Below are 25,134 nucleotides of genomic sequence, written 5' to 3'. Positions count from 1 at the left end.
TTACCACTGTGAGACATCCCCTTTTCTCTTTACAACAGTCTGTAAACGTCTGGGGACTGAGGAGACAAGTTGCTCAAGTTTAGGTATAGGAATGTTAACCCATTCTTGTCTAATGTAGGATTCTAGTTGCTCAACTGTCTTAGGTCTTTTTTGTCGTATCTTCCGTTTTATGATGCGCCAAATGTTTTCTATGGGTGAAAGATCTGGACTGCAGGCTGGCCAGTTCAGTACCCGGACCCTTCTTCTACGCAGCCATGATGCTGTAATTGGTGCAGTATGTGGTTTGGCATTGTCATGTTGGAAAATGCAAGGTCTTCCCTGAAAGAGATGTTGTCTGGATGGGAGCATATGTTGCTCTAGAATCTGGATATACCTTTCAGCATTGATGGTGTCTTTCCAGATGTGTAAGCTGCCCATGCCACACGCACTAATGCAACCCCATACCATCAGAGATGCAGGCTTCTGAAGTGAGCGCTGATAACCACTCGGGTCGTCCTTCTTCTCTTTAGTCCGAATGGCACGGCGTCCCTGATTTCCATAAAGAACTTCAAATTTTGATTCGTCTTTCGTCTGACCACAGAACAGTTTTCCACTTTGCCACAGTCCATTTTAAATGAGCCTTGGCCCAGAGAAGACGTCTGCGCTTCTGGATCATGTTTAGATATGTTCTTTGAACTATAGAGTTTTAGCTGGCAACGGCGGATGGCACGGTGAATTGTGTTCACAGATAATGTTCTCTGGAAATATTCCTGAGCCCATTTTGTGATTTCCAATACAGAAGCATGCCTGTATGTGACGCAGTGCCGTCTAAGGGCCCGAAGATCACGGGCACCCAGTATGGTTTTCCGGCCTTGACCCTTATGCACAGAGATTCTTCCAGATTCTCTGAATCTTTTGATGATATTATGCACTGTAGATGATGATATGTTCAAACTCTTTGCAATTTTACGCTGTTGAACTCCTTTCTGATATTGCGCCACTATTTGTCGGTGCAGAATTAGGGGGATTGGTGATCCTCTTCCCATCTTTATTTCTGAGAGCCACTGCCACTCCAAGATGCTCTTTTTATACCCAGTCATGTTAATGACCTATTGCCAATTGACCTAATGAGTTGCAATTTGGTCCTCCAGCTGTTCCTTTTTTGTACCTTTTAACTTATTGCCCCTGTCCCAACTTTTTTGACATGTGTTGCTGTCATGAAATTTCAAAATGTCTCACTTTTGACATTTGATATGTTGTCTATGTTCTATTGTGAATACAATATCAGTTTTTGAGATTTGTAAATTATTGCATTCCGTTTTTATTTACAATTTGTACTTTGTCCCAACTTTTTTGGAATCGGGGTTGTATTGTAAGCGTTGGTTTTTTTTTTTTTTTTAATAAAGTATGGTTGTAAATGTCTGTTAAAGTACAGGGGTGGGCTCCCTGATAACATTGCGCTTTAGGGCTAAAGAGTGAGTTTAAAGACACTCTTAAGCAACGAGCATTGTCTCTGTATGTGGTTTTCCTGAACTCACTCGTAAGAAGGAGTCTTTAGAGCAACATTACCAAGAGCTTCTTTGCAATACGCATCCTCGATATAGGCATTAGGAGTTGCTAAAGGCATTAGTAGTTGCTAAATTCAGTTGATGAGGTCACATGGTGTTCGTTTTTAACCAAAAACCAATGAAATATAAAGTGCTAAAATATGTTAATATATTGTATCGTTGTGAAGCATTACATATATAATGTGGGAATTAATAACTGAAACTATTTAAAATTTTTGGGCAATAACATATTTTATTCCAAGCGTGATTTTTTTATTAAATGAACAAATGTTCACAAGAAACAGTAAACAAATAATAAGCTAAATAATTAAGTAAATGTGTTCCCCATGCCTGCTCATTTCACTGTTACCCAATCATGCAGTCAGGATTACTTCAACTGTTATATATCAACTGTTTTATATATGTATATACACAGCGCCCTCCACAATTATTGGCACCCCTGGTTAAGATGTGTTAAAAGCCTTAAAATAAATTCAGAAGCATAATCTCACACTGAAAATTGTAGAAAAATGTAACCCTTAACTCAAGTGAATTTAAAAAAAAATCCCTGACTAAGAAATAATTATTTTTCATAAAATCACCTGATCCACAATTATTGGCACCCATAACAATTTCTAGAAAATAAATGTAATTGAAGCATTTCTGTCATTTCTACTGTAGTTTATAAAGTTGATCAGAGTATCTAGGAACCTTTAATTAGTAATTCATCACATCCTGTTTCCCTGGGGTATAAATATGATGTGACACAGAGGCCTATTTCTCTTATCCACTCTTCAACATGGGAAAGACAAGAGAACACACCATTCAAGTAAGGCAGATGTGTGTCGACCTTCATAAGTCAGGCAATGGCTACAAGAAAATAGCCACTCGCCTACACCTGCCCATATCTACAGTCAGAGGAATCATCAAGAAGTGTAAAACAACTCGAACAGTGGCAAACAAGACTGGACGAGGATGCAAGTTTATCTTGCCACCACTCACAGTGAGGAGGATGGTAAGAGAAGTAAAAAGTTCTCCAAAGCTCACTGTTAGAGAATCGCACCAAAGAGTAGCATCTTGGGGTCACAAAGTCTCCATAACAACCATCAGGCGCTATCTACATGCCAACAAGCTGTTTGGGAGGCATGCACGGAAAAAGCTTTTTCTCACTTACAAGGATAAACGTAAACATCTGGAGTTCACTAAGCGGTACTGGGACTTCAACTGGGACCATGTGCTTTGGTCAGATGAGACCAAGATAGAGCTTTTTGGCAACAAACACTCTAATACATAACAAAAGATGAGTATGCAGAAAAGCACCTCATGCCCAGTGTGAAGTATGGGAGAGGATTGGTGATGCTGTGGGCCTGTTTCTCTTCCAAAGGCCCTGGGAACCTTGTTAGGGTGCATGGCATCATGAACTCTTTGAAATACCAGGACATTTTAAATCAAAATCTGGTGGCCTCTGCCCAAAAGCTGAAGATGGGTCATCACTGGGTCTTTCAGCAAGATAATGACCCTAAACATGTGGCCAAATCTACACAAAAATGGTTCACCGACACAAAATCAAGCTCCTCCCATGGCCATCTCAGTCCCCAGACCTCAACCCAATTGAAAACCTGTGGGGTGAGCTGAAGAGGAGAGTGCATAGGAGAGGACCCAGGACTCTGGATGATTTAGAGAGATTGTGCAAAGAGGAATGGTCAAATATCCCTCTCTCTGTATTCTCCCATCTTGTGAAATGTGTATTGGTGAAATGTTATAGGAGAATATTAAGTGCTGTCTTGTTGGCAAAAGGGAGTTGTACAAAGTATTAACATCAGGGGTGCCAATAATTGTGGCACACATGAGTTCATGTAAAAGAATTATTTCTTAATGTGGGATTTTTTTCCCACTGAATAAATGCACTTGAATTAAAGGTTGGATTTTTCTCTTTTTTTGCATTGTTGTCCTATATTATTAAAAAAAATTTGAATTTATTAGAAGCCTAAGAACATATCTTAACAAGGGGTGTCAATAATTGTGGAGGGTGATATATATATATATATATATATATATATATATATATATATATATATATATATATATATGGGACATTCCACCAAATGGGTGCCATTTGCTTGTTGTACCACTCCCAAATTAAACTTAATTTGTTATATCTTTTCAACACTGATTATAATAACACACATATTTAACTATTCAAAATGTGTATTGGTCAATCTCAGGCTACGTTACAAGGTCTGGAAGTCAAAGATGGCTGCATTTTTTTCAGTCCTGTTACCAAAACTCTGAAAGTAACAGGACTGAGTTTTTAGCCTAGGATCAATACATGGAATTAAGCCACATGGCGTCATCGCTAATAGCATGACCACACTTAGCACATTCTAGTGATTTACCAAAAATCTGTATTTTTAAAATAAACAAATATCATCTAAGAAATAATTTAAGTAACAGGACAATATGTTGACATTGACCTTATCAGTCAAAGTTAAAAAATCATCAAATATACAGAAAAGTAAATGAGAGAACTAACTTTTGGTCTTCCCATGGCCTTCAGAAGACACAACTGATGTAACTTCCTGTTGAGCATGTGATTTATGGAATGTTCCAAATTTGTCAGATGGGGTAATATGTTTGGGTAACAGGACTGAGTGGAAACCCAGGGACAGGACTAAAATGTGTATTTTAACTGAGATATTGTGGATTTCTTATGAAAAAAATATATTTAAACCATGGATAGGTTATGGAGTCACACAACAGTGCCAAAGAAATACTGTTTCTGAAGGATTTTAATCATAATATTTCATAGTTAAGTATAAAGTTAGAGTGCGGGGACTGGTAACACATGCTATTTTTCAGTGTTTTAGGTAGTTTTTATTAATCCTTACAAATATATTATATATATATATATATATATATATATATATATATATATATATATATAGGCGGCACGGTGGTGTAGTGGTTAGCGCTGTCGCCTCACAGCAAGAAGGTCCGGGTTCGAGCCCCGTGGCCGGCGATGGTCTTTCTGTGTGGAGTTTGCATGTTCTCCCTGTGTCCACATGGGTTTCCTCCGGGTGCTCCGGTTTCCCCCACAGTCCAAAGACATGCAGGTTAGGTTAACTGGTGACTCTAAATTGACCGTAGGTGTGAATGTGAGTGTGAATGGTTGTCTGTGTCTCTGTGTCAGCCCTGTGATGACCTGGCGACTTGCCCAGGGTGTACCCCACCTTTCGCCCGTAGTCAGCTGGGATAGGCTCCAGCTTGCCTGCGACCCTGTAGAACAGGATAAAGCGACTAAAGATGATGAGATGAGATGAGATGAGATGAGACAATTATATATCTTAAATTTGAAATCAGATCAATGTGCAGGACATTCTGTGTAATAAGGAAATGTATTTTAAAGTAAATTTTTATGTGCATTTATACATATAATTTTCTAGGGACGGAAATAAAACATTGTGTTGTATATCTAACACAATGTTAGAGTTGCAGAAATTTCTCATTTATGCCACTAAATGAGATAATCACTTGCCTAATGGAGTTAAATTTGATTACAATGTGGTGATATCAATGTTACATTATGCTATACATATGTAATTCCATAACATATTGAAATATATTCATAATGTTTTGCGTATATTTATTTAATTATTAACTCAATGTACTTGCAACGTACAAGAAAAATAATTTCACACCGGCAGCAGATTCAACACGAGTCTCCGCCCATTGATTGTGAGAGTCCCTCGGAGGTCCATGTGCATTCTGTGTATTCAGCTGTGAGGAGACGCTCTTTGTTGTGGAACAGTGATCCAGGTCGATCCTAAGTTAAGAGCAAACTAAAGTAATACTTTGGCTATGACATTGTTCGGGAAAACCACAGTTTAAAAATGGATCTTCAGAGGTAGTTAAAGATGCTCTTAGCCTTAAGAGGTTTTCAGGAAGCCCACCCCAGTCTAGTAAAATCAGTTTATAAACATGTTTAATGGGATAATTAAAAGGGGCTAATTTTAGCTTCAAACAGAAATATACTTTTATTCTTACTCTTACTTTTACTTGATGTTAAAATTGCCCAGTTTTAATTCTGATATAATTTAATGTTCTCTAAGAGTGAATCTGAATCACAGCAAATATAACTTGACAATTGATAGTCCTCTTTTTAAACATTTTATTTTTTCTCAAGCAGATTTGATTGACTCGTTGTTTTTGCGTGATCATCCCATTTTATAGGCAAACAAAGTATTGTTTCTAGAACATGTAATAAGTGTTATTAACTGTTTTTTATGACTTTCATCATTGTGGCAAAACTCAGTTCACATGCAGTCTTTAGAGATATTATGTCTTCATTTTTCATAGCAATGGTCCTGCAATAGTTCATGCCATATTTAATATTTTATATTTGCCACTGAGGATGAAGATGCAAGGAGTAGACGTAAAGAAAGTTGGTGAATTCAAGTACCTGGGGTCAACTGTGCAGGAAAATGGGGGCTGCGATAGTGAGGTGAGAAAGAGAGTGCAGGCAGAGTGGAGCAGTTGGAGAAGGATTTCGGGAGCCATTTGTGATAGGAAAGTCCCAGCAAAAGTGAAAGTTAAGATATATAAAACAGTCGTGAGACCAGCTGTGATGTATGGATTGGACACTATACCATTAACGAAGAGACAGGAGGCAAAGTTGGAGATGACGGAGTTGAGAATGTTAAGGTTTGCAATGGGAGTGACAAGGTTGGACAGGATAAGGAACGAGCCCATCAGAGGGACAGCACATGTGGAGAGCTTGGGAATTAAGCTAAGAGAGATGAGACTGAGATGGTACGGGCGCATCCTGAGAAGAGATGCAGAGCATGTTGGAAGGAGAATGTTGAGGATGGAACTGCCAGGCAAATGAAAACGAGGAAGGCCAAAGAGGAGATACATGGATGTGGTGAGAGAGGACATGAAACTGGCAGGTGTGGTAGAGAAGGATGCAGAAGACAGGGAGCAATGGAGACGAAAGATCCGCTGTGGCGACCCCTAATCGGGAGCAGCCAAAAGAAAAAGAAGAAGAAGAAGAAGATATTTACCACTGAGGCCAGAAGACTTCTTTACAGAAGACCCCTACATGAACATGTACAGGACAGACCAAATAACATCATTGCATAAACAAATATATAAAGTTATAGTACATTTATGTCTCATAAAAATACAAGTCTCTCTGTACACCAATTTACAGTTTCTTCCTTTACTTTATAGAATAATCAAATATGCCATGCTCTGGCTGAAATTATAGATTCTCATATAGGTGATTGTCATAGTACTATTTTGTAAGGGGCGCAGCCCCCAAGAAAATAGTACGATGCCAGGCACCAAAGAGAATCCATAATTACCAGTGCCTCTAAGTGTATGGTATATTTGATTTATATCCCTCATCAAAAAATTCCAAACTAAGTGTTAAGATTGAATCTCGGCATAAACTCACTGGAGGCAGCCATGTTTGTTGTTTATGTTGGCGCGACCTTTGACCTGCACATGTGCAATGTACCATGCTATCCCCTGCCTCGCTAGACATGATCATGATACATAGATCTACTCACACAGAAATGCTCACGGAGCCACAGCTGTGACTTGAGTCGGCCATATAACGTGAAATTGTGACGCCAGTTCATGGCATATCCAAGGTATATCATGACTGAGTCACACTATATCCTTTTTTTTTTTTGGTGTCATAAGATACATTGCTTAATCAATTGTGGAACTATTTTATGTCACGTGAGCCATCCTTGGCCAATCCCTGCATGGGAATTTTTTGATGAGGGATATAATACACAATATTTTACTGTATGTATGAGGAATAAAACATAACAGCGTGTGCTGTTTAAAAAAATAGAAAAAAATAATCAGCGACAGGGTGATGTGATGTAGCCTGACTCCACAGCAGTTTGCCAAAACTAAAGCTTTTTTATTTGTTAATATATGATACATTGTATGTTTTATCCGTTTATATTTATATTTAATGTTGTGGAGCATCCAAGGAAGCAAGTTAGTTCCTGTTATCTCTTGCATTATAGCAGCTACAAATAATCATTCCCTCATCAGCCTTTTTTTTACTGTATCTTTTTTTTTTTTAGGTCTGGCATTCCAGACCCCTTCCATAAACATTAAAGAAATGTCTTTTCACAGAAAACATCATCATATCAAGCGTTACATGTTTTTAAAATCTGTCTGCCATACAGTTAAGTTGTTTCTTTGTTAGTTGTTTCTAAAGAAACAATATGATGTTCGAATGAGTGCATTAATATAAACCTGATTTATCATTATCATGTAGCCAAAACTACTGACAGAGTTGCTGTTTTAGAAAATATGCAGTATAAAATCTATATAAATATATTCTATACAAAATGTAAAATATAGTCTGCTTTAGGGTTTAAATGGCAACATTCTGTATTGTCTATTTATCATAGCTTATTATGATAGAAAGCTATCATAGCACACACTATATCCCAATTACCAGCATAATACTATCCAAAAGATAAAAGGGTGCCAAAACCTATAACAGATAGAGCTTTTTCATTTCAGTGAATGAATATTCACCCAACTGCACGGAGTTATTTACAAATTAATGAATAAAACAAGAATGACAAAGAGACAAATGCAAGGATAAGTCTTTTTTTTTCTCCAACTGTGTCTTCATGATGTGAATGGTCATATAAGTCAGTCAATCAGCCAATCAGCTCAGTATTTTATGTAATGTTGGTTTTAAAAAAAAGTAAATATCTTGTTGCTGGGTTACTGAGTCATGCAAGGAAACCCAGTACAATGTCTAATGTCCATTCCCATCCTTACTTGTCGGAGTTTGCACTCTTTTTGTGAGGGTATTTCTGTGCTATCCCGTACGGTACATGTGCAGCAATCGTGCCCATCTCTGCAGCACCTTCAATATGGAACATCTGATCATCAAAGTAGATGTGGGGTCGTATTTTCTCCAGCATGGGGCCTTTGGGAGCTCCAGCTAAAAACAGGGCTTCATCTGTTTCCAATCCCCAGGCACGGAGAGTCTTTAAAGCACGGATACCTGAGCTGGCTGCACTGCGAGCAGTCACCAGATAGGTGCGAATGGGGCAGTCTAACCTGTGGCCTTTAGCATAGAACTTCTTCTGGAGCTTTCCGAGGGCCTCAAGGAAGCTTTTCAGTGGACCCTATAAGTCATTCAGAGAAGAAATAAATATAATATTCATTACTACATTACTGGTGACGTACAACATACCCAGAGCAGCTTGGGGAACAGTTGGGGGTTGGTGCCTTGCTCAAGGGCACTTCAGCCATTCCTGCTGGTCCAAGGAATCGAATTGGCAACCTTTTAGTCCCAAAGCTGCTTCTCTAACCATTAGGCCATGGCTTCCCCAGTTTATTTGAGTTTGTATTTATTTAAAAATCAGTTGACACCTTGTTGGGTATGTATACTGTATCATATACAATATAAAATTATTAGTCATTTTTAGATAAATTTACCATATAGGTCACTTTATAGCTACACAATTACTAACTGTAGTTCATCTGTTACTATCACGGGCGATTGCTCTAAGACAACGAGGGAGGCTCAGCCTCCTCTAAAAATGACGAACATCGTGTAGGATGAATTGTGCTAGGCTTATGTTATAGCCGACCTTATAACATTGCTATTTCAGATCCAGAATCATAGAAATATATGTGCTCAACCCAACTACAGTGCGAAATCATTCCGTTATAACTTTCCCCAGTTCGCCTAATGTGTGCGTGAGTTTTTCCCCCTCGTGACAACGCGATGCAGCCCAGCCTCAGTGGACTTCAATGGCATTTGGGAGCTATGCGCTTTTCAATATCAAAATGCAAGATGATTATTGGACAAATACTGCGAAAACGCCCGCCCATGGACTCCCACGGACTCCCAGCCTCAGTGGACTTCAATGGCATTTGGGGGCTATGCACTTTTCAATATCAAAATGCAAGACGATTATTGGACAAATACTGCGAAAACACCCGCCCACAGACTCCCAGCCTCACAGTGGGAGGGACATGGCAAAGCTTTCCACGAGGAGACTGGTGATTGGTGAAAGCGGCCGGATATTTTCTTTGATTGACAGCTCGTTTCAACTATAGACAGGCAGCGGTGAATTTCAGTTCAGTCCCATGCGGATTCACAAGTGGTGCGGCGTATTGTAAGAGATCAGCTTACATTTCGATTTCATTCATTACATACGGTTTCTACCAGCTTTTTAAGTTTGTATATATTTTCATTGTAAATAAAGTGTAAATATAGTGTTGTCAAGTTTGCTATCTTAGTTCCAGAAATTTCGTTTATTTGAGTGACTGAACTTGAACTTGAGGGGGCTAGTCAGCTAGCAAGAAAGCTGCGCACGGATGCCGAGCATTGCTGATTTAATTTTGGTGAAGCCATTTGCCAGTCTTCCTTTCGCGGGAAAAATTAAAATTAAAGAGCAGGGTAGACCAACGCCTCAAATTGACTTGGTGAAAAAGGTAGGGAATAATACGTGACCCACATCAACAACAGTAAATATGCTACTTATGTCATGGATGGACCAAAAATATAGAATCTATTTAAAATGTTTATGCTGAGTATATTATATTGGAATATATATTTTTCTGGATATGAATTAAACACAGCTACAATTTGGAAAACATTTTTAAACAAAAACACAGCCGAGAACATTTCACACTACAGACCTGGATTAAAAGTGAAGGGTTATCAAAATTGTCAATAAAACATTTCTCAGTCAAAATAAGTAAAATATAGGGAAAGTGTCATTGAATGAAATGTGTGGCACCCAGCTCTATGTTTGGCTCCCCAAGGTCAGTGCTTGTGCCTATTCCAGAACACTCTGCTGTTACTGCTGAGGTTCCTGACAAAGAGCTGCTTTCAATAATGATCAATTTTTAAACAACATGCCACAATTTTAAAATATAAAATGTTAAAATATACCCCCCCCCAACACCACCATCATGTATATTGGACAGTAGGCTAATGGGCCAAAAGAACCTGTTATTTCACAGTTTGTGACCCTGCCAACAATCAGCCAGATCAGAGGCAAGAGTATGGGCAAAATTGATGTGTTTTTTCTTTTTTCTTTTAAAATCTGGAAATATCGTAACTGACCAGCCTCCCCTGTTTGAAAGACTACCAGCTGCCACTGGTTACTATGTACATCAATAGGAAGGAACTACCACTGAGTAGATATTATTTGGATGGCAGATCACACAGCTGTTATACTGACATGGCTGTGTGTGTGTGTGTGTGTGTGTGGTGCTGGTATGAGTGCGTAGCTGTTTGGCTGGGTTTTTTTTAAACCCTTATAACATATACCAGTCTATCCTGAGATTGAGATGCTGACCTCTTCTGCTCCTTGGACCTGCCTGATCCATCCTGATGCCCTATGTCTGGTCAGAGTCTCATCACATTGCTCCTGTGGAGGACGGCCCCATATGGACAGATGAAAGTCACACTTGGAAGATGCTCTGGACACTTACAGTAATGCTCTTATGGCTATGGACTACAGTTGACTTGCTAACTCTAGGACTGCAGTTGTCATGAACAGTGTTGCACTCAAGTTTCCATCAATGAAGAGTTATAACATCAACGAAACTGACTTCATGTTAAAACTGTTAATGTTATAGTCATGTTGTCTGTTGTCACCCAAATGAGGATGGGTTCCCTTTTGAGTCTGGTTCCTCTCGAGGTTTCTTCCTCATGTCGTCTGAGGGAGTTTTTCCTTGCCACCATTGCCCCAGGCTTGCTCATTGGGGATAGATTAGAGATAAAATTAGCTTATGTTTATAGTTATTCAAATTCTGTAAAGCTGCTTTGCAACAATGTCTATTGTTAAAAGCGCTATACAAATAAACTTGACTTGACTTGATACCAGCCACATAATTACAATCAACTACTGTACTGATACACTGAAAAGACTAAAGATCATCTTGTTCCATGTAGTGTGTGTGTTAATCATCTAGCCTTTCCTCTGTGTCAGTATTCGACCACTGCACCGGTGTTCGTGAGATACAGTATAACACCTCTGTACCTTATACATACTACTATATCAGTGTCACTGTCGCACTGAATGATCCAGTATCACTTTCACTCATGGACAAAGCAGAATGGAGAGAAACTGCAGATGGGTTACAGTCAGCAATTTCACTACTATAATATGACCTATATGGTATGTTTACCTGATATAATGGCCAACAACTATAAATACAAAGTAGATATAAAATAGGTAATCTAATATTCTGGCAACTGCGGCCCTGATTTACTAGAGTCCCAAGTAACAAGCCCTGATTTGGAGGTTCAAAGGGATAAATTGCAAGCTGAATAAAGTGTGCTGTCAGATTGTGTGTTTGTAAATGTTGAATAACTGTTTGAGATTAAGTCACATGCAAATTTGTGATGTGAATTTGTGATTAATTTCCTTACAGGGCTTTACATTAGCACCCGCCCACCCGCCAAATGCGGGTAAAATTCGGCTTTGGCGGGTAATGACTTTAGTCCCACTAGCCACTTTGGCGGGTGGTTTATTCTGTGGTATGACAATATATTTTAATTGTAGTTTTCTCTGAAGGCATCTGATATAATAAACGTATTGCAATGTGATATTACGTGCCTACAACTCCCATGAGCACCTGCATAAATATTGTGACACAACATGTTAGAATTATTTAGAACGTTTGTTAACGTCTCAGATAAAATCAATGATACGGTAACCTGCGGTTAATGAACGAAGCAACAAAGTTGCTGACGACTGACAAGCGCACGATGTGGCAGCATATAGCTGGAGTTTCAAACCCTGCTGCTCAGGAAAAAAGGGGCAGAGATGAGCAGGGCCAGAGCAGCATTTTAAAATCACCGAGGTCTGTGACGTGCAAAGCGCGCACCGAAAAATTTTCAACATATTTAAATGAGGGGGTGAATTACACGTCATACAAGAGATCTATTCCTGAAATTACTTTTAATGGTGTTTGAACTGAATATCATCAGTTTTGAAAAAAAATCATGTATGTGGCAAGAGTAAGAATAATTTAAGCTTGTTTAATGGTTTGATCTGGCCCAAGCAATGAGGACAAAAGATCCCCTAACCATGTAGCCTATGTAACATATGGCCCTTTTCCACTACCCTTTTTCAGCTCACTTCAGCTCGCTTCAGCTCACTTCAGCCCGACACGGCTCGCGTTTCGACTACCAAAAACCAGCACGGCTCAGCTCGTTTCAGCCCTGCTTAGCCCCTAAAACTCGCACCGTTTTGGAGTGGGGCTGAAGCGAGCCAAACCGTGCCGACTGAGGTTGGGGGCGTGAGCAGACACTCCCCTGTGCACTGATTGGTGCACATGTGAGGAGGAGTGTCCTCACATGCCCACACACGCCCCGCGAGCGCGCTGGGATCTGTAAACACCGCAAACCCGGAAGAAGAATAATTATGAATTACGAGAATTTCTGAAGCCTTATGCGCCTCGCCTCATCTATACGCTCTTGCCAGTATCTGTTGGTGTTGTCGGTGACAACAAGCCACAGCACCGAGACCAGCAACACTAACGACTCCATGTCCTCCATGTTTATTGTTTACTATTCGGGTCGTGAGACTACCGCTTAAAAGGTCACTGAATCAGTGACATACAGAGCATAGTGGACGAGTTCGCGGAGCACAAGGCTCGTCGTATGCCCTTCAAATAATGCGCGCAGTAGGCTATTGATGTTTTATTATGAGCCATGTACAGTATGTCGCCTAATGTTTTTTTTTGTTTCTGAGTTACATGTTCGTTTGAAGGACTTAATGTACAAAATAACATAGTTGCACCCCGTAGTGTTGAAATTGGTAAACACAGTGCATTCAGTGAGGTTTGCACCGCCCTCCTTTTATTTCTGACTCTTCCTGTCAGCGTTGCAACCTCTGAGCGCTCATTCGTATGCCCTTCAAATAATGTGCGCAGTATAGGCTATTGATGTTTTATTATGAGCCATGTACAGTATCCTAATGTTTTTTGTTTCTGAGTTACATGTTCGTTTGAAGGACTTGATGTACTAAATAACATAGTTGCACCCGGTAGTGTTGAAATTGGTAAACACCGCAGTTGCGGACATTTTGTAGCCTAAAATGATGTTATGATAAGCTTTAATAAAGGGCCCGGTCATTTGCCCCGCCCCCGGCCCGGCTCTGACTTGTTCCGCCACTGTCACTGATGTCACTGTTTGCGCTGCTTAACGGCATCACATGACGTCCACCCACTTTCGCTAACTCCACCCAATGTGTCCACCCACTTCCAGCCAGCACGGTTCAGCGCGGTTGTAGTCGAAATGCAACTCCAACAGCCCCGCTCAGCTCGACTCAGCTCGACTCGGCACGGCACGGCTCAGCCGCGTTTGTAGTGGAAAAGCGGCATAAGATACATTAACAATCTGGCATCCGTTACACCTACACACAAAAAAATACATTCTGGGAAAAAAATCAGTATACACCACCATGTTTTAGGCAAAGTTATCCAAGGCAAACATAAGTTTAAACTTTCCACTCTATAGAGATCTTGCAGTCACGTGACCGGAAAGTACACAGCCGCCATCTTGTCAGTCAACAGCACAGCTGAATATTGCTGCACTCGTGTACAGAATGGATCAATTTCAACCGACGGACTACACGGCTCATTTTTCTAATGAACAGATAACTAGATATATGTCTAAAATAAACGACCTACAGATTAGTGACCCTTATGGCTTTCCGGACGGAGTTTTCACGACCTTGTCAGTGGATATGGAACTGCCAGAGGTGGAATACCCGGACGTGTATAATTACCTCATCAACTTTCCCTCGCTGTTCAGTGGTGAAGCACTGCGTGCTTATAAATCTCTGGACAGTTATCTTTACAGAAATTCAGGATTTGTCAGCGACTCAGATGTGGCATCTTGTAAACAAGAAAATGATCCTCACTGGATGGGTAAGTCACTTAAGTATTGAGTATAGCACTGACCAGCCAATTATAGAATAGAATAAGGTAATTCCAGCTGTAATTCCAAATCGTCCGTCTTGTTTACCTGGCGTTGGAGAGGTAGAGGCTTAGCAGTGGAGATTTGAATGGCTGTTTTCTGAGCTTAGTCAACAGGCCGGCTCTGCAGCCTCGCTTTTGCTTCTGCTCCCGGTGCCGCCTCCTTAGCTTTGCTTCCAAAAACAATCCACAGAGACCCCGCTGGTCTCGCTATCTCGTCCGGAATGTTGTTTTTTTTTCTCGTCCGGAATATTGTGCATGCGATGGAAATCGCTACAAACCGTCATTTTCTGCTGGAAACCAATGTCCAGTAAGTCCATACGGTTGTAGTGGATATTGAAATCCGGTACAGACGAACAACACGCAAAAATACACACAAAAAACATAAAAAACGTGCACAGGTAGGGAGAGCTTGTAGCCGCAGCCGTTGTAGTAGAATTGTATATAGTAGGTTTTTCCAGAAGAAAAGGTAGAAGCAGAAGTAGAACCAGAAGTAGAAGTAGAAGGAGGAAATATGGCGTTTGACCGACAAGATGGCGTCTGTCACAATCTGGATCGGCTGTGATGTCACATGCAAGTGCTCCATTGCTTTGGCTTATCGAATGATTTATTTTTAAAATATCAAACAAGGTAGGCTACAACTGCGCTCCTTCGAAAATGTAAATTTAACAGCTTCATGAAAGTGCACTGATGGTTACCATGGAAACCCTGTGTCTCCTGCACTGCGTTCCTCCCCCAAGTCGCGCGCTCATTCGTTTTTGTGTTCTTGGTCTCAGAGCCACGCACAGTAACAGACACAGAAGACAGAATCAACATTTAACATAATTAACAATGCACTTTTTATGGAAACGTTTTAATGTTCTTTATTTTTTTATCCAGTTGAATATTTAGCATACAAATGTATTTTCAGCTCTTAAAAATGACCGAGGTCTGGACCACGGGGGCCTCAGAGCTGGCTACAGCCATGGAGATGAACAAGACACTAATAGGAAGATAAGACAGTTCAATGACAACTGGAAGTTCGGGTGAGATTGGCTAGTTCGTAGCAAAACCGCAAATACCATGTACTGCGAAGACTGTAGAAAGTCTGGCAAAGACAGGCACCAGTAATTTTAAACTCAAAACTATAAAAGGACCACGAAAAGTCAAATGCACACATCGGTACTATAACATCAAAACTGGTGAAGACGGCTGGTTCACTACAGGACAGCATTGCTTTCAAGTCCCTGGCTGTCATGAAGTCGGCTGAGCTGGAGAGGATGGAGCTGCTGTTTAGAAACAATCACGCGATTGTAAAGAAGTTGATCTCACCCCAGCTATCAACTTATGGCATGCTGGAAACCTCAGGTCATGAAGACCATTTTTCATGGACCATTCAGACTCATCTGATGATTAGATTAGATTAGATTAGATAAAACTTTATTGATCCCTTTGGGTGGGTTCCCTCAGGAAATTAAGAAAATGCAAGCAAGGGGGCAGTTGCTGTTTTGGAGAACGTGGGCATCGATCCCACTACCTTTTACATGCTAAGCAAGTGCTCTACCACTTGAGCTAATTCCCCTGAATGTAATGAGGACATTTAATGTCTCTCTCTACACATGTTCACACACACTATTAATAGATAATACATCTCATCTCATTATCTCTAGCCGCTTTATCCTGTTCTACAGGGTCGCAGGTGTAGGTACACACAGTTCCTTTAAGAAACTACAGGTCCCATTGGCCAGCTTCCGTATTGACCTGCATCATGCTGGGGCGGGATCACCTACGACACTTCCTCCATGATTCCATAAGAAACTAAGGCATGCTACTCTCTTCCTCTTTGGTCCTAGGACTTGGATCTGTAGGCATAAAGAGACACTATCTCCTCGGCTCTGTGAACCACGCGGTAACAGACAAAGGAGACATCTGCTCTCAGAGCATCCACAATTTAGCGCTTTTCTTTCATTTAACTTTGGCCACGGTAAACTCTAGAATCGCGCGATTTAAACTCAGATCAAGTTACAACCGGTTTTTATTCGTATTATAGTAACATTACGAACTGCCGCCCAAAGCAGTTAATTAAAGTTAGAAGCGACCAGATTCCTTCTAACTAAAAGCGCTGTGCACATTGTTTGATCAGAGACTTCTTTTCATCACGCGCGACCTGGGATGTAGTGGTGCGTAAACGCACATAAACGCCGTTTACCCACCTCCAGATTTTAGGAAATAGCGTTTATGAACCTCTAAATATAGTTTACGCACGTCCAAGCATCGTTTACCCACCTCTAAATACAGTTTACGCACGTATGTCTCTTGTTTTATACAGATATTAAAACAGCTTTTCCGTTATTTTTCAATTGCCTACACCTAGTAGATCCTGCACAAGTTCTTGTGGGTTTTATCAACATTGCGTAGCCTACGCGTAGTAATTGTCTGTCTACCGCTCGCCCTCTTGCGGGAGCCAGCAGACTGCGAGATTCATTAGTCACTGATTACGTGTGTGAAGAAATGGTGAAGAAATGGATATTAGGCGATTTCTGAAGCGTCGGAGCATCACCCTTCCAGCTGATACCAGCAAAACGTCTCGACACAGTGAGTCCAAAAAGAATCCTAAACTTCACGTTTTTAGGATAAACTCCCCATCGTTTTGGTTTGTGAACCATGCCACTAACTAACGTTAGGTTGTTAACTTGTGCCATCAAATTAGCCTACCTTTCTGGCAGACAAATGACGTTGTTAGTGCAGTCTAAAGTTTTTGGTAATTATTATATCAACATAAATTCAGTATTTGTAGCGCATTGTAAGACAAATAGTTGTCATTTCATGTTAATCTCGAAGTCATGATGACAGCATGCTAGCTTCATGTCACGGACATAATATAGAGAACTTAGCCTAAAGTAACGTTAGGCAAGTCACTCCTCCCCGCCCTTCTCGGTGTGTGGGTGTGTGTGTTTATTTTTTAAAGAAGGCTATAGCATTCAGATTGGGCAGAAATACTTGTCCACATGATTGGTGTACTTAGCCGTTTTAATTTAATTTTACAGATAGTGGTGGAGAGACAGACAGTGTTGCGGGGCCAGGAGAAACAGCAGGAGGAGAGACAGAAGGAGGAGAGAGTGAGAGGAGGAAAATAGGGCAAAGAGAGGATGAAACAGGATCAACTACAAGAGGAGAAAAGGGAGGAAAAGAGAGAAGGCAAATGGATGGAGAATCAGATAGGCCTTTAAGAGAAACTTTGATAGAGGAAACTGAGGGAGAAACAGAAGAAACAGAGAGAGGAGAAAATGAGGGAAGAAAAACATAGACGGAACAGAAGGAAGAGAAAATGAGGGAGGAGAATCAGACAGAGAAGATGCAGAGACAGACGAAATGGAGGCAGAGGAAACTGAGACAGTATCAGAAAGCACCAGATGCCATCCACACATCTGGACTGAAAGTATGTGTAATTTGCCATTCTTACACACAGTCTTTATTTTTCTCTCTTTATTGATTATTTAGATTTCATAAACACCACTCTACTTGGTGTCACACACACACACACACACACATGCTTGGACTCACTCACACATGCACACAAGTAAACACACATGCACATTCACACTCACACACACACACAAACACTTTCATACACACACATACAAAAGTTAACATTCTTCTAGTGCAAGGTCTACTGCTGTGATATATCTGTCAGCTTATGGATTTCATATGGCCTACTGTTGGTATGTGTAATTTGCCATTCTTTCACACTGACATTATTTTTCTCTTTATTAAGATTTAATAAACCTCAAACATACTTATTGTGTATCTTGTTTTATGAATGATATAGAGTAGAGACCTCAGGGAACCCTTGTCACACACACACACACACACACATACATACATACATGCACTCACACACACAAGTACATGCACATTCACAAACACTCTGTCATGTACACACACACATGCACTGTCGTGCACACACACACACACACACACTCCTATGTGTCAGAAAAGTTGTTTCATACAATACGCATCGTAGCATCCTTGCGTCATGCTTGCGTCGACTATGAATTGGCCCTTACAACGTCGTGGTCCCCCGATCCCAAAATTTATAGTTTACCCACCTCTTTTTTTACCACTACACCCCTGCGCGCGACCACGCGTCGGACCAAGAAATTCTCTGCGCTTCACGGAGGCCTCCACAACTGTGAAACTCCAAAAGTCTCGGAACATCTTCTCATAATCTTGCGTAGAGGCGAGATACTGAAGTAAGATTGGAATTTGGGCAAAAAGACTAGTCTTAGGAATTGGTTTTATTAAGGAGTGTGAATTTAAACTCAGGAACGGTTTAATTGTTTACACTGTAGACACGCAGTGTGTTGAATTGATGATTGTCCTATTTTGTTTTGATCTCTCAATTGTTTAATAGATAGGTTTTGCATGCTCTCTTTTCCTTTCTAACACTATAATCTCATCATTACACATATTTTGACCTCATCAAGATTTCAGTGGATTTAGTAGTGTTATAAGCTAGTGGAGTTAGCTATCACGGCTAATTCTTTTGTCTCGTTAGCAAGCAAGGCTAACCCTCTGTTTAGGCCACACACACACACACACACCTTTTGTTCTTAACCCCACGAGGTAGAATTCTTTGGCCTTAGCTAGCAACACAAGGCTAATCTTTGTCTCCACACGTGGCCACACACACACAAACACATCTTAGCTAGCAACCAAAGCTAACTCCTTTGTTCTCCTCAAATCCCACGTGGTGACCCCCACACCTCAGATAACACACACACACACATACCTCAGATAAGATTCCAATCCCTCTCACACATCACTCTCACACACACACATACACGCACCGTATATGCTTGCTTATATGTATATATCTGCTGACTTTATTGAATGTACATCATTGTTATAATAAATTCAATTATTATTGAAACTGTGTGTTTATTTGTTGTACCGATATTTTTGAAGCCATCCAATCTCAAAAGAATTCCAAGGTGCATATGAGTTATGTAATACGGTAAGTGATCATAATAATTTGGAATCTCATCATCTCTAGCCGCTTTATCCTGTTCTACAGGGTCGCAGGCAAGCTGGAGCCTATCCCAGCTGACTACAGGCGAAAGGCAGGGTACACCCTGGACAAGTCACCAGGTCATCACAGGGCTGACACATAGACACAGACAACCATTCACACTCATGGTCAATTTAGAGTCACCAGTTAACCTAACCTGCATGTCTTTGGGGGAAGCCAGAGCACCCAGAGGAAACCCACGCAGACACAGGGAGAACATGCAAACTCCACACAGAAAGGCCCTCGCCGGCCATGGGGCTCGAACCCGGATCTTCTTGCTGTGAGGCGACAGCGCTAACCACTACACCACCATGCCGCCCTAGATAATACATCTCATCTCATTATCTCTAGCCGCTTTATCCTTCTACAGGGTCGCAGGCAAGCTGGAGCCTATCCCAGCTGACTACGGGCGAAAGGCGGGGTACACCCTGGACAAGTCGCCAGGTCATCACAGGGCTGACACATAGACACAGACAACCATTCACACTCACATTCACACCTACGGTCAATTTAGAGTCACCAGTTAACCTAACCTGCATGTCTTTGGACTGTGGGGGAAACCGGAGCACCTGGAGGAAACCTGGTATGAAGATATGAAGTTTATCTTCTTGTGTTGAAAATATTTCCATTCATTCGTTCACTTCACTCCCTCGTGATATATACATTAACCACTCAAAGATAAACTTCATATCTTTGCGCAACTGTGTAATATCACCCCTCGTCGGCCTGGGACTCAAACCCAGGACCATCTTGCTGTGAGGCAACAGTGGGTGCTAACACACCACCATGCCACTCCTATATATATATATATATATATATATATATATATATATATATATATATATATATATATACTCTCAGAAACTAATGTACCTTTAGGGGTATAACTGTTTGTTACTGGGGCAGTACCCTCTAAGTTATTTATTTGTACCCTTTATATACTGCTTGAGAACATATATGTTACTTTTTGGCCCTAAAAAGGTACACCTAGTTACCCTGAAATCCAATATTGAGCTCTAAGGGGTACATTAATGTAGACTGTACCTTCAGGGACAGAAATAGACTCCTACTGTACCCCTATTTCTGACAGTGTATAAGAATCCTACAGTCAAATTGAATTATTTACATGATCTAGTAGCGTGTTCTCGTTTTCCTTCTCATGTTCAAAGAACTTGTCCAGGCCATGAGCTTTGAATATTTGTTCGGACTCATCTGAGAAGAGAACAGCATCGCCATCAAATGCCACTCTCAGCTGTGTCTCCGACACATCTATCTGCTTCTCGGGCATAAACATGGTGGCTGCTGCAATGCCTGAAAAGAAAACAATAGGTCAATATAGTGCATGCCTTTAGGATCCGTGACACTGAAAAGCTTTTAATGGAAAGCACTCATTAGAGAACTGCATAACAAATAGGTCACTGGATTATCACACATACAGAAACACTCAGCACTTCAGACAGACTGACATTCATCTTCTGTTTCTAAATTTCTGTTCTAAATTTAAAGTATATATGAGGGTAAGTCAAAACGTTCTAAGACAAATGTTATAATTTGAAAAGGAATTCAAAAAAAGAATACAAAGAAGGAATTCTCTGATGGAAACGTTGCTTGCAGAAGTGTTTAGACTTAAATGGAGGATATGTAGAGAAATAGCTTTATTTTCATAAATAAAGATTTTTTCATTTGTGTTAGAACTTTTTGACTTACCCTCATCCTATATACCTTAACCTTAATTCCATTTACTAATGCGAATACGTCTTCTATAGGTTTTTTCACAGAAATCTGTTTATGCACATAAACAAAGCACTTTTTACTCTGATATCACATTAGCAAATCCTGTAGGATAACCTTGACCAGCTAGCTATGTGGAGCTTTATTTCAAAATCATTGACAGGTTACCTCTCCGATTACAATCTAAATATACCACTGTAACTTATTTACTCTGCCTGTGGATCACACTGTCCCTAACTACAGCTTTCAGCCTCTGCTGGGGATAACTGTTTATATAAGAAATAGCATTATTCTAAGCTATAATGAAGGAAATTACTTTTACATTGCCAAAAAAAAAGTAAACGCCTTAAGGTTTCTTCAGTTGTCCCTCTGAGAAAACTTTAAATGGTTATATGTAGAACTCTATCAGAACATGTTCCAAGTGAAGTGTCCTAAATTACAGGGTCAAAATTATGTTAACACTTAAATGGTAGAAACCATTTATTCACAAAACATATATCATATGAGCAAGATGATTTACAGGACGGTCTCAACCTGTTCGCCATCGTGTTCAACACACAAAAACCAGTGAGCAACAGTACCATTTAAAGAATAATAAGAATAATAAAAGGGCGGCACGGTGGTGTAGTGGTTAGCGCTGTCACCTCACAGCAAGAAGGTCTGGGTTCGAGCCCCGTGGCCGACGAGGGCCTTTCTGTGCGGAGTTTGCATGTTCTCCCCGTGTCTGCGTGGGTTTCCTCCGGGTGCTCCGGTTTCCCCCACAGTCCAAAGACATGCAGGTTAGGTTAACTGGTGACTCTAAATTGACCGTAGGTGTGAATGTGAGTGTGAATGGTTGTCTGTGTCTATGTGTCAGCCCTGTGATGACCTGGCGACTTGTCCAGGGTGTACCCCGCCTTTCGCCCGTAGTCAGCTGGGATAGGCTCCAGCTCACCTGAGACCCTGTAGAGCAGGATAAAGCGGCTACAGATAATGAGATGAGAATAATAAAAATCCATTAGTGTTAACATAATTTTGACTAACCCTGTATATGACCAACCCTTAAAGAAACCTTGAAGAACACTTTTTTCTTAATGTTGAGTACTTTGAGAGTAAAACAATTTACATCTAAAAAAAATAAATAAATTAAATGTGTTAAACTATGGCTATCTGTAACAAGCTATGTTTAACAGACGTTACAGTTTAGTGAGCAGTTACTATGTGAATCTTTGCTTGACGGTGTTTATATTCCCAACTTCCTAGTTCTTTACACTATTGACTCTTCCATTTGTGCCTGGTCCTTGTTGTGTTCAGATTCCACCCAGGCACCAGTGACTAAATAACAAACTCTGGAAACAATTTGCAGATTTAGTAAACAATGCTCTGGCTCCTTTTCTTCTTGTCTTAAAGCGAGACGGTCTTTCAACTTCATAAAATCGGTGAAATTTAGTTCCCTCTGAAATTTGGTCATTGTGATATATGTTTATTTCTGTAATATCTCACAAAATATCAGACCATTCTGTGGCTGGGAAGTTATTTAATTTGAGGGGATTCCCGAGCAAATAATGTGCATGAAATCGCTCGCTTCACGCAGTCAAGCAGACAGAGGAAGTCCGTGTGCGCATGCGCAGGTTTACCTTCTTCTTCTTCTTTTGGGTTTTACGGCAGCTGGCATCCACAGTGTTGCATTACTGCCATCTGCAGGTTTACCTTTGACAGTGCACTGACAGTTACATCATTCTGTCGCTAAATTAACAGCTGATCACACCGAGGTGCTCGCTGACCGCCAATATTTAGTAGTTTGGTCCTGCGTTTCCTTTCCTTTGCAACATAACATCTTTTCTTCTCGCTTTCCGTTACTGTAGTCGGTCTTTCATGTTTCATTCACACACTCACATCCTCCATTTTTCTCTCCTGCTTCAAATTTGTATCCCACAATGCCTTGTGCAAACGGGGAAATCCCATCACGTGAGGCATGACATACAGTGGTGCTTGAAAGTTTGTGAACCCTTTAGAATTTTCTATATTTCTGTATAAATATTGTCAGAAATGGAGAGCTGAAGTGAAGTGAGGACCCAAGAGCAGACTCAAGACAGGCAGTGTACAAAAGAAACTTCTTTAATGAAGTGCAGGGCAGAGGTACAATAGGGCTCAGGCAAAATCAGTGGTCCAAGAACGGGCCAAGAGGTCAAAATACAGAAGAACAGGCAGGCACAGTCAGGGACAAAAACAGGACAGAAAAATCTTCACAAAAACTGAAGAAAACAGGGACAAGGGAAACCCAGGCAGAGGGAGCAAAAAACACAATCCAGAGGAACAGGCAGGTAAAACAGGGGCAAAAAACTGGACAGAAAACTAGACAAAAACACGGAACAATACAAGCAGGGAGAATCTAGAAGATCACAATACCAAAGGGCTATAGCAAGGCAAGGAAAGTCTGCAAGAGACAGTCTGGCAACAGGAGTAGCTCTAAACAGCTCTTAAGTAAGCCCTGGCTGATGGGAGAGGAGTGGTAGCAGGTGTGGGAGTGCCGCTTCAGGGAAGATGACCTCCAGGAGGGCAAGACTGAATTCCTGTCCCGGATCTGGCCTAGAGCCGGCATGGAAGTCCCACAAACTCAGGCATAGAATAGAATGCCTTAATTGTCACTGCACAAATGTACAATGAAATTTAGTTCATCACAGGAGAGCAAAGCCACTGCATACGTACACACCACCACTCTTGGGCCCATCAGCCCAAGGCCATCCTATGTTAACCTAACTGCATGTCTTTGAACTGTGGGGGAAACTGGAGCACCCGGAGGAAACCCACACAGACACGGGGAGAACATGCAAACTCCACACAGAAAGGCCCCCGTCGGCTGCTGGGCTTGAACCCAGAACCTTCTTGCTGTGAGACGACAGTGCTAACCACTACACCACCGTGCCGCCCATAGATGGACTGGACTGGACTGTGACAAAATATGACCTAAAACATCATCAGATTTTCACACAAGTCCGAAAAGTAGATAAAGAGAACCCAGTTCAACAAATGAGACAAAAATATTATACTTGCTCATTTTTTTATTGAGGAAAATGATCCAATATTACATATCTGTGAGTGGCAAAAGTATGTGAACCTCTAGGATTAGCAGTTAATTTGAAGGTGAAATTAGAGTCAGGTGTTTTCAATCAGTGGGATGACAATCAGGTGTGAGTGGGCACCCTGTTTTATTTAAAGAACAGGGATCTATCAAAGTCTGATCTTCACATCACATGTTTGTGGAAGTGTATCATGGCATGAATAAAGGAGATTTCTGAGGACCTCAGAAAAAGCATTGTTGATGCTCATCAGGCTGGAAAAGGTTACAAAGCTATCTCTAAAGAGTTTGGACTCCACCAATCCACAGTCAGACAGATTGTGTACAAATGGAGGAAATTCAAGACCATTGTTACCCTCCCCAGGAGTGGTTGACCAACAAAGATCACGCCAAGAGCAAAGCGTGTAATCGTCGGCGAGGTCACAAAGGACCCCAGGGTAACTTCTAAGCAACTGAAGGCCTCTCTCACATTGGCTAATGTTCATGAGTCCACCATCAGGAGAACACTGAACAACAATGGTGTGCATGGCAGGGTTGCAAGGAGAAAGCCACTGCTCTCCAAAAAGAACATTGCTGCTCGTCTGCAGTTTGCTAAAGATCACGTGGACAAGCCAGACGGATGAGACCAAAATAGAACGTTTTGGTTTAAATGAGAAGTGTTATGTTTGGAGAAAGGGAAACACTGCATTCCAGCATAAGAACCTTATCCCATCTGTGAAACATGGTGGTGGTAGTATCATGGTTTGGGCCTGTTTTACTGCATCTGGGCCAGG

At 40.9% G+C, this 25,134-nt stretch overlaps 1 protein-coding gene across 1 annotated transcript in view; it reads right to left on the bottom strand.

Annotated features, from left to right (window-relative positions):
- Positions 1–8,025: 8,025 nt before the first annotated feature.
- The window catches only part of nt5c1aa (5'-nucleotidase, cytosolic IAa), a 56,454-nt gene continuing 39,345 nt past the window's right edge, over positions 8,026–25,134 (bottom strand). Inside the window, exons 6-7 of the mRNA XM_060942027.1 lie at positions 20,699–20,883; positions 8,026–8,698 (exon numbers count right to left, since the gene is read on the bottom strand). Coding sequence (XP_060798010.1) covers positions 8,342–8,698; positions 20,699–20,883 — 542 coding nt within the window. The 3' untranslated portion in view covers positions 8,026–8,341. The remainder of the gene's footprint in view (positions 8,699–20,698; positions 20,884–25,134) is intronic.

Source organism: Neoarius graeffei, chromosome 16 (genome assembly GCF_027579695.1).
Source record: "Neoarius graeffei isolate fNeoGra1 chromosome 16, fNeoGra1.pri, whole genome shotgun sequence".
NCBI lineage: Eukaryota > Metazoa > Chordata > Actinopteri > Siluriformes > Ariidae > Neoarius > Neoarius graeffei.
This window is presented reverse-complemented; position numbering and strand designations above follow the sequence as displayed.